The sequence below is a fragment of the Cnephaeus nilssonii genome (assembly GCF_951640355.1).
Source record: "Cnephaeus nilssonii genome assembly, chromosome: 11".
Classification (NCBI taxonomy): domain Eukaryota; kingdom Metazoa; phylum Chordata; class Mammalia; order Chiroptera; family Vespertilionidae; genus Cnephaeus; species Cnephaeus nilssonii.
This window is the reverse complement of record NC_137082.1, coordinates 34,582,293-34,593,399: the sequence shown is the minus strand read 5'-3', so window position 1 is coordinate 34,593,399 and position 11,107 is coordinate 34,582,293. Positions and strand designations below refer to the sequence as shown.

Sequence of the window (11,107 nt, the reverse complement as noted above, 5' to 3'; positions counted from 1 at the left end):
GGCTCAGCCCCTGCCCAAGCCTGCCCAGACCGAAAGCCTCTTGGGCAGGAGCGGAAACCCAGCTCCCTACAATCAATCACAGAGGGTCCGCTCCTGCCCAGGCTGAAAGCAGACCCACAGCTCCCTGCCCAGGTGATCAATCGCAGGGGGTCAGCTGGTGTACCAGGCCGAAGAAACCCTCAGCTCCCTGCAATTGATGGCAGGTGGTCCGCTGGTGCACCAGGCCAAAAGCCTCTGGCAGGGGCTTTTAGCCTGGTGCCGGAGCGGACACCCAGCTCCCGGCTTTCGATGGCAGGGGAGCTGGGTGTCCACTTGTGCACCAGGCCAAAAGCCTCCGGCGCCTCTCAACGGCCGGATAGGCCCGCCCCCCGTGCCTCTCAATGGCCAGATAGGCCACCCCGAGTCCAGCCCCCCAGCCTCCCGCCGGCCCAATTGTGGGCGTAGCGGAGTGATGATTATTTGCATATTACCCTTTTATTAGGTAGGATTTTCCTTTATTCCCCTTTAAACTGTGTCACTATCTTTAAAGAAATCCTATCTAATAAAGAGGGAATATGCTAATTGACCCTCACACAATTGCAAAGTTGGCAGTGCCCACAGCCAATAAGGAGGGAATATGGTAATTGACTGCCTCACCCTCAAAGCTGGTGGCACCCACAGCCAATAAGGAGAGAATATGATAATTGACTGCCTCACCCTCAAAGATGGCAGCACCCACAGCTAATAAGGAGGGAATATGCTAATAGACTGCCCTACCCTCAAACATGGTGGTGTCCAAAGCCATAATATGGAGGCGCCTAGTCCCCTCAGCCCCGCTGGGGCCTTGCCATGTGCCTGCCTCTGGAGTCCCCCAGTCCCCTCAGCCCCCCAGCTGCCCAGGGCCAGCCCAAGGCACAGGCAAGCCTCAGATGACAGCTGCCCAGTTGTCTAGGGCTACCTAAGGCTCAGGTAACCAGGGCCGGCCGAGGCTTGTGCTGCTGGCAGTGGCAGCAGCAGAGGTGTGATGGGGTGTCGCCTTCCCCTGATCGCCAGGTCGCCTCCCACCCCTGAGGGCTCCTAGACTATGAGAGGGGGCAGGCCGGGCTGAAGGACATCACCCCCCCCCCACCTCCAGTGCATGAATTTTCATGCACCAGGCCTCTAGTCCATTATAATAGGAAATGTTACAATTTTAAGTTAAAAGCCCAGCATCAACTTTCAGAAATAGAAGCTAACCACCAGTAGATACAAGTGAAATAGAAAAGTTTGTTTTCCTGCATAATGTGGTGAGAAGAATTGGAAGGTTTCTCTCTTTTTCCCCCCAATGATGAAATAAGGCTCAAATAATTTGCTCCAAATTTTACTCCAGGAAGTAGTTGGCATGAATAATAATAATAATAGATATGTTTCTGTTTAAAATCTATTTTTATTGATTTCAGAGAGAAAGGGAGAGGGAGAGAAAGATAGAAAGTCCATGATGAGAGAGAATCATTGATCTGCTGCCTCCTACTCACCCCCAACTGGGGATTGAGCCCACAACCTGGGCACGTGCCCTGACCCGGAATCAAACTGTGACCTCCTGGTTCATAGGTTGACATTCAACCTCTGAGCCACACTGGCCGGGCCAGATATGTTTCATGAACCCTGACTCCATGCCAGGCATTGTGATAGGCACATATTTTACATGGATTAGCTGATTTAATCCCCACAAAACCCCTCTGAGATTTTTTTTTTTTCAGATGAGGAGACTGGGGTTCAGAATGTCTGGCCAGTGGGATGTGAAGGAAGTGATGCATGCATGCTAGTTTTCAGCCTGGCCCTCAGTAACGTCTTACCCATCTGCCAGCCCTCACTGTGCTGTCATGGTGACTATGGAGCTCATGAATTTAAAATGGAGTAGCTCCAGAATGGAGCGTGGAGTGAGTGTGTGAGTGAAGAATCAAATTTTATTGTGTTACTGCAGCACAGGCTTGCTCTGTTCTGACTAATACCATAGAAGCTTAGATTCTTTTTTTTTTTTTTAAGTGAGAAAATTCGGAGACATTTCTATTGAGGATGATTAGTAGAAAAAGGAAATGGGGAGTTGGAAATAGGAAAGAGAATGAAAGCAGGTAGCAGAAAAACTTTTGAGGTTTTATGATGAAAACTCGGGAAAGAGGAAGGAGTCTGAGAGACAGTAGATCCAGGCCCTTGTGAAGGACTGGGAGGGACAAGAGAGATGAAACAAGTCAAGATGTTGTCGTTTGAAATTAATGATCAAGCAGAGATGTGAAGCACGTTGCAAGGGCAAGAACTCAAGCACATTTTCTCCTCCTCACTGGCTGACATTTAAGACAGATGTGGCCCTAGCTGGTTTGGCTCAGTGGATAGAGTGTCGGCCTATGGAGTGAAGGGTGCCGGGTTCCATTCCAGTCAAGGGCACATGCCCAGGTTGTGGGCTCGTGCAGGAGACAGCCGATCAATGATTCTCTCTCATCATGATTCTCTCTCATCATTGATGTTTCTATCTCTCCCTCTTCCTTCCTCTCTGAAATCAATTAAAAAAATATTAAGACAGATGTTGCTCTGAATGGCTGGTCATGGTGAATGACCCGCCTTCCTTCTTTCTTTCAGAGAGCACTCCGCTAGATAGGATCCTGTGCTTGATGGGGTCAGTGCCTGCCCCCTCGTGGTCCAGAGGGTTCATGGTCATGGTGAGAACCACAGTCTTCACTCCCCCTGGTGGATCAACTTCATCCAACTCCATGAAAACCTTTGATATTTGCTCTGCATATTATTTGGAGTCCTTAGTGGCCTCTATAGAATATGAGAGGAAATGCTACTGAACAAGGCAGGCTCACAGAGTCCAAGATTATATATCAATTGAATAAATACCCCCCAGGTTCTTATAAGTCTCTGGTTAATTTCAAGAGTTCTGAAAAAGTTGGTTCTGACCATTTTGTTGTTGCTGCTGTTTTTCTAATTGCTTTTATGTAGGAGATAATTTTCAGAGGTCTTTTTAAAAAATATATTTTTTATTGATTTCAGAGAGGAAGGGAGAGGGAGAGAGAGATAGAAACATCAATGATAAGAGAGAATCATTGATCAACTGCCCGTATTGGGGATCAAGCCCGCAACCTGGGCATGTGCCCGGACCGGGAATCAAACCTCGACCTCCTGATTCAAAAGGTTGATGCTCAACCACTGAGCAACACTAGCTGGCAAAAGATCTTTAGTCTGCCATGTTCACTGACATCCGTCTAGAGAGGGTTTTTTTTTAGTGTTATAATGTTGTCACTCTTTAAAAGTCACAAATGTGTTCTCATTAACCTGCCACCTCTCAGACTGTTTTGTATCCAGGGGAGTCTTAGACTAGTTAGTTACAAATTGAAATTGTTAGGGGAGGGGAAAGACCCATCTGTGAGCTACAGGAAGAAGTCCAGGGAGCAGCGGGAAAATGGTCTGGAATGGGCAGTGGAAGTGTGTTTAGGCAAGAATGCAGTTTGGTGCCATGGTCATGGGGCAGCAAGACCAATTCTCATGGTCCCAGGTGTGTGTGCCTGCCCTTATCCACATTGATTTTTGGACCCTCAGCCAAGGAGGACTCTCAGTCTTGACCTAATGCCTGCCCCACAGGAACATGAAGGTAGCTAATGCTTGGATCCTCCCTGAGCCCAATCAGGCCCTGATGGCTGACTCTCATTCAGGAAGGTCCTCTGTACTTCAGGTCACTAAGTAGACATTCACAATGGTCATGCAGCTGTTTATGGAATTTACTCATCCTGAGCTCAAAGATCTCATACTTCTGTGAGTGTGAAAGATGCCTCCTCCTTTAAGTCCTCACCAGGAGATACATGCTGGTTTCCTACAATTGCAGTTCTGAACTTCGAACTCTGGGACTGTCCTCCCATGATGTCACATTAGTTGGTGGCAATAATAGGTGCAGACAGTGGTGGGTCTGGACATGGTGACAAATATTGGGCAGGGATTGAGAAACACTACCCCGAATCAACGCGGTCTCCCAAAGAGCAAGGGACAAGATTTTCTGTGAAGTCTGGGATGTTTCAGTTCTTGATTTGCCTTTTTGTCACTCTCTGACTTTGTGCAAGTCATTCTTATAAACTACAAGGCTCAGTACCCTCATGTGTGGAGTGAAAGGGTTGAGCAAGTCCAATAAGGATCTCAAACTATGATAGCATATTTATTTTTTTATTTAAAGGGACAACCTTCCCCATCCTGGGTAGCCCTGTTCTTCTTCATTCTTGCATTCAGTTTTTCATAAATATTATCTACATTAACAGTCTCAATATCCTTAAAATCTTCCTCTTCTTAGTTCCTTTAAGTCTTCTTCCTCCAAAACTATGACACTCACCTGTGGCCTCAATCATCTTTTCATATGCAATTCCAATGCCCCTTTTCTATCCCTACCTTCCTCAAGCCTTTCAGCAATGAACACTTTGGACCAGGTTATCCTTCTTCCTACACTTCTTTTTTTAATCCTAACCAGAGGATATGTTTTTTATTGAATTGAGAGAGAGAGAAAAGGAGAGAGAGAGAGAGAGAGAGAGAGAGAGAGAGAGAGAGAGAGAGAGATCCTGACAGGATATCAAACTGCAACCTTTTGGTGTATGGGACAATTCTCCAACCAAACAAGCCATCTGGCCAGGGTCTTCTATTTCTTTCTTTTCTTTTTTTTTAATCTTTAGCTTCCTCTTGCTGTGAGAACAGAAAAGAGGCCAGTATGACTAGATGCAAGTAGCAAAGAGGAGTGATAGATGAACTGTGTAACTGTCAGTTTCCTGGACTCTCTCTTGGGGTTGCCCAAATACTTCTGTGCAGCATGGCCACAGCTAAAGACATAATCTTCCTGCTGGAATCAACTCACCCTCCCACATTTCCAGTTATCTTTGGGCTCCCCAACTTGAGACATGGACAGGAGCCCCTGTCCTCATCTATACCTATCCAAGTCCACCTCCTGAACATTTCTCAAATCTGCCATTTTTACTTCTTTTGTGGTAATGTTGCCTGGAGGGTTACATCTACCCCTAACCTCCTGTCCTCCCATTCTAAGGACCCCAGAGTAGCCACTCTGAAATCCACATTCATCTGAATATCTGGTCCTGCTGAAGACCATTAAGATCTCCTATGTAAGGTCCCAACTCTGTTCTATGGCTCCAAACACCCAGGCCTAGAGCCCTCAAGTGATGGTGAGGAATGACAAGGCACTCTGTGCAGACAAAGAGCAATTTTATTTGGTGAGGAATATGGAATGTAGTGGGAAAGGAGGGGGAGCAGTTTCCTTGGAGAAAAGGCTGTTCTGGTCCCCAAACAGTGTCCAGGACATAGATAGCCTTCTGTGAGTCCTCAGAAGCAGCAGGAAATGGTTCTGTTGGGAGAAGACACCAATCAGATTTGGGTCACTGACTCTTGTTGATATTGGTGATCACCAAACCCTCCAGAGAAAGGGGAGGAGGCTGAGACCCTGGGGCTAGGGGTCTTGTCTCAGCCACAAAGGGAGCCCAAGACTGGGGTGATGAGGCTCCTTGTGCATGTGTTTGAGTGAATGTGTGTTTATGTATCCATGGGCACTTGTGTGTGGAGAGTTTGCATATATGTGCACATGTATGAATGTGCTGGTGTGAGTGTCTTTGTCTGAGTGATCATGTGTTTGGGTGTGAGTGTGCATCCATGACCATGCATGTTTCTGTTTCCATCTCTGTCAGCATTTATGTGGACTTCTCTGTGCAAATCTGTGCTTGTCAATTGCTGGGGGCTAATTCCAGCAGCTCATAAATGCAAGAAATTCATCAAAAGGTTGGTGAACCTTGAGGCTTTAGCAGGGCTGAAGATACATATTATTGTCTGCTGTCAGACAGCTGAGGGCTTTTCCCCAAACCTGAAAATCTACATGTTATTACCTGCTGCTGGCCAAACAGCTGAACAGCCGAAGGCAGTTCCCCCAACCTGATACTTTACTGCTTACCAAACTTTACCTTTGATATGTGTGTTTGCTTTGTTATAGGGAAAAATGTGGGAATAAAAAGCTTTGGGCCCGGAGATTTGGAGAACTCCGCTACTAAAGCTAAGCTTCCCTGGATCCCCCAAAATGCCTTCTAAATTTATATTTCATGTCTAGACTCTTTATTAATTTACTCACAACCCCTTCTCAAGATTCCTGAACCCTTCTAGATGCAAGATAACACCCTGGCAGTCAATGTGGGTTGTTTATCTCTCTCTTTGGATGTTACTGTCACAGCCCCTGCTGTCCCCAGGAGAAGAGCAGTAGCCCCCCAAATCCTGGGGAGTTGGGAGCAGCACTCACAGCTCAGCAGAGGCCAGGTCCCTTTCTGGAAGGCTTAGGCCTTGATGACAAATGTCAGCCCATGGATCAGTTTATCTGAAAAATGAGAAAATAACCACTGAAGACCTGAGTGATCATCTCAGTGTGAAGGAGTCTGGGATATTCAGCATTCCTCCTAAGGCCTAGGGTCAGGGAATGGGAACTCTGAAAGTCTGAGCAAGCTCAGGCTGGGGTTGGCAGGGGCAACGCCTCCTTTCACCAACCAGCTTAGTTGTTCTCAGTGTCAGGGTTGATGAGGGCGGAGGGGAGAGACAAGGTCTATACCTCAACATTCTCTGTATAATTCAAGGCAAAAAGAAACCATTTCTGGAGAGAGTTGAGGTTGGAGGGATCTATCTGTCCCATGGTGTGTGGGGACAGAGCTCCTCGGGGGCAGGCACTGCTCCTGCAGCAGGGGAGAGGGCTTGGAAGCAGGTACTTACCGGCAGTGTCATGCACCAGGGTCATGTCCAAGTTGCGGAGAACTGAATTGACCAGAGGGCACACCTGATCCAGGGTGAGAGAGGGGAGTTAGACAAAGTGGTACCTGGAGGGGGACTCTGGGAGTAGCACCGTTTTAGGATGGATTCTCTGGGGTAGATTTTCTATTATTTCTCCGTGACTGAGAGTGTTTGTTTCTAAGCATTCCCACAGATATATGCTTGTACCTCCAATGGGCAGAAGGAGAAACCGAAGGCCTGTGTGTTAAGTGTCCAACCACACAGTGAGCCAGGGTTCATTCTGACATGACCTCTGTTTCTAACAAGGTGTACTGGTCTGTGAAGGCTGCACATCTGGCTAGAGGAGGTGCCCAAGCCCTGGCTGGAAGAGTGCTGTCTGCAGCCGTAGTGGGGGGTGAACTGGGAGCTTCTCTGGGCAGGCCAATCCATTTCAGCTATAGCGTGGACACACTCAGGGTCTCGCCCAGAGCAAGAACCAATTAATGTATTTGAAGGGTGGAAAGAAGAAACGTGGATCAATGAACACATAGACATGAATGGAATTTACTTATCCAAACCGAAGGGCTCAGAAAAGCTCACCCCAGGGGCCTCTTTCAGCTTGAGAAGCTCTAGGAGCCCAGGGCCAGGAGCCCTCACTTTACCCACTTACCTGGTGCTGCACCAGCTCAGGAAGGACCTTAGTCAAGACCCCAGTGAGGTTGTCAACAAGGTTTTGAATGGGGAGGGAGCCAGCTCTGAAAGAGAAAAGCCATGGGCAGTGCAGGGGTCTGGGGTTGATATGGAGAAGCTTTCTGAGGGGTCACTGGGCCCATCACAGTCTCAGCATTAAACTCCTGAAACTGGGCCTCATCCATCCACACCCACATACAGGCAAACACCAAGGGGCCGCCCAAAGGGAGTGACACCCTGCACAGCAGTGCACACAGTGGTCCATGTAGAATAAATACATAGTTCCATTACACAACAGATAGTCAATGAGACTTTGTAGGGCCCATAAATGGATGAACAGTGCTTAGTGTGTAGTTGTCATGAGGATTCAACGAGATGATACATGTGAAGCACGATATATGTATTCAGTAAATGTTAGCCACGTTGGGGACGACTCCTGCCATATTGTGCATGACTCAATCTTGTGACAAGTAACTGAAGTAAGTAACCCAGGTAGGCTCTGTAGCTATTTTACCCCTTACCAGGACTCACACTTATTATCTTAGTGGGCCATCAATCCACAACTGCAATGCAGCTCGATATACAGTTTGGGAAAGTACTGTCCAAGTTCACCCAGGAAGCCCTCCACCTCTCCCGATTCCCTCTAGTAGATGGAGCTTGAACTCAGATTTCGTGTTGCCTGATCCAGCATAAAATTGGTCAGCCCAGCTTAAGAAGGGATAAGTCACTATTTATCCATCCATTTATTCCCATCCATCCATCCATCCATCCATCCATATTCCTTCCCTCCTATCAATCTTCTCATCCTTTTATTCTCCCACCCTTCCATCCTCCCACTAATACATTCTCCCATTATTCTATATTTCCAACCATCTATCCATCATCCCATCCTATTGTCTCTGGGCAGGTGAAGCCAACCCTCTGGCCTTACCCATCAAGCAGGGAGAGTTCCAGGCTGCCAGGAGAGTGAGTGCAGTCACCAAGAACCAAGTGAATTCTCCCCTGTTCATTTCTCACAGCTAATATTTCTGCAGTGATGTTCAACTTCACAGCCAGCTTCAACAGACTTCCGACAAGGGGCCTGCAGAGGAGATAGTGGACCCACCACATTCCAAGGAGGCAGAGGCTTTTCTCCTTGCCAGGAATGCCAGCCTCACCTCATCCTTAGCTGTACTCATCTCATTTCCCAGTAGGGAAACCGAGGCTCAAAGAGGTCAAGTACATTTCCCAAGTCACTGACCTAACAGCAAACAAACTGAACTTGGAGGCATATGTCTGTTAGACTCCAATGCCTACCCCGCTCCCTTTTTGGCTACCCATGGTCATCAGGGTCTCCTTTGGTGAGCTACCTTCCCATCCCTACTTGGAGCCTACTCACGTTTTCACATTGAGGACCAAACCCAGAGGGATGGTAAGGTAGAGACGATGGCCATCAGGGCTCTGCACAAGGCCAAGTTCCAGCAGCTGGGGATTAGTGACCTGCACACTGCACAGGAGGTGAAGGGAGAAACATTAGCCCCAAACCTAGAAATCACCTTTAACCTAATCATACCCATCCCCAAACCTAGAAATCACCTTTAACCCAATCAGACCCATTCCAGAGGTGGGATGGGGGAGACAGGAGAGGAGTCTTGTGGCAAAACCACACGGGTTCTGAGTTAGATCAGTCCTCCCCAATCTCTGCACTGGGCCAGATCCTGACACACCCATGGCCCTCTCCTCAACTTGAGTCTGTGAGGTGTTCTAGGATAGAGACTGAATTATATTTGCATTTTGTCTGGATTGCATGTGCATTCTGTATGCCAGTCCAGAGCCTTACAAAGAAAGGAGCTATTCCATATTGGTTGACTTTATGGAATGATGAGCAGGTGAGAAGATAAATATATGAATGGATGCAGGGAAGAGTAAGTGGTTAGATGGAAGGAAGGATGGACAAATGGATGGGTGAGTGGATGAGTGGATGCTGTATGGGAAGGTGGAGTAAGTTTTTAACAAACATTTATAGTTGGAATCACTCATGCTGCCATGACTTTCAATGACAGGTTAATTAACAGTGTTTGTCATGGAGACTGAGAAGTATGAAGTCAGGGAGAATGGAAAGAGGATGGGAGGAAGCCTCTTCTTTGAGCCAACCACTGTGCCAGGTGGTTGCATCTTTTCCAGTCCTCCAACAGTTTTCCTCTGTGGAGACCATAGTATTTATCAATAGATAGAGAAACTGAGTGGGACTGAGAAACCTAGAGGGACTGAGTGCTTGGTCCTCAGCCAGCAAGTACACGGCACATTTGGAAATCAAACACAAGGCTATCTGACGGTCTTTAAGTCAGGGTCAAGCACCTGGATGGGTAAGAATCTTGAAAATTGCTTTAATCCAGCCCTATCAAGGACCCAGGCTATGCCAGCTCATTGCATTAAGCTTCCCACTATTCCTTCTTGCTTAGCGAGCTCTCAAATGTGTCATGGGAAACCCATATGAAATCATTCCATGGACATCATATTGACGATGTCATTGAGGATAGTGGTTACACTTTCTTGCTTACATCAAAGGCCACCTGTGTTCTAAGGGATTCCAAAGGTGAGAACAAAATTACCACCATGTAGTGGGAAACACCTTGACTTTGGAACTAAGTAAATTAAGTTAGATCTCTCACTCTGCATCACTCTAGCTGTGTGAGCACAGGCACCTTTCTGTGCTTCAAATTTTCTCTCTGCAAAGTGGGAATTATTAAATCAACCTCAGAGGGTTGTCATGAGGATTACAGATGATGCTCGGGACTCAGGATATGCTTCAGGACTGAGGGTAATTGCTGGTTCAAGAGGACTGGTGTTCCCTGCCACACTATAAGGGTCTCAGACCAAGTCCTGGCCTCGTATTCAGTCCACCCATCTCCCAGAGGTTCTCTGATGGGGATCAAGGCCCTACTTTAGGGCTACTCACTCAAGGATGTTGTCCAGAAGAGGGATCACTGAAGTCAGTCTCCCAAGCAGGCCACCAATCAGGTTACCAGAATTGCCTCCTTCAGTCTTCAGGATGTCCAAAAGCGGAAGGTTTGTGAGACTATCCAACAGACCCCCAGAGAGCAGACCACTGCTGAGAGCTGGAAATGGGTATAGGGGTTCTTAAGCGGTCAGATCTGACTATTTCAGATCCTCAGTCGCTCTTCCCTATTCATCCCTGCCCTCCATGGTTGGACACACACACACACACACACACACACACACACACACACACACACACACAACATCTGAAGGAGGTTGTCACAGACTCTTACTTACCACTTGTCAGGCTTCCAGCAAGATCTGTGGGACCTGAGGGCAGGGCCTGACCCAAGGGCAGGGCTTCCAACAGGGCTGTGGTCTGGGTCAGCAGCCCACAGAAGACAACGAGGCCCCCAATTTGAAACATCTTCTCTCCTTGGTATCTGTGGACAGAATGACAGGCCCACTATGGCATGGATATCAGAGAGAAATTTATCCACCACCCACCCCTGGCCCTCAGAACACTGGGGAGAGAATAGCAATAGCTGACACTACTCAGAATTTCCTCTGTGCCAGGCATCAGGCTAAGCTCTCCACACTCAGTAACTTTTTCCTCTTAACCACACCCTAAGATGTGGCTCTAATCATCTGCATTGCTCAGGTGAGGAAACCGGGGTCTAGAGAGTTTAGGTGACTTCCC

The 11,107-nt window shown here is 47.6% G+C and overlaps 1 protein-coding gene across 1 annotated transcript; it reads right to left on the bottom strand.

The window, feature by feature from the left end:
* Nucleotides 1-6,314: 6,314 nt before the first annotated feature.
* Nucleotides 6,315-10,834, bottom strand: LOC307106943 (BPI fold-containing family A member 1-like; the record flags this gene model as incomplete). The annotated part of the gene is made up of 7 exons (XM_079783765.1): nt 6,315-6,355; nt 6,742-6,805; nt 7,409-7,493; nt 8,360-8,509; nt 8,807-8,914; nt 10,367-10,526; nt 10,705-10,834. 7 exons carry the CDS (start codon nt 10,832-10,834, stop codon nt 6,315-6,317), a joined length of 738 nt encoding a protein of 245 aa, XP_079639891.1.
* Between the last annotated feature and the right edge of the window lie 273 nt (nt 10,835-11,107).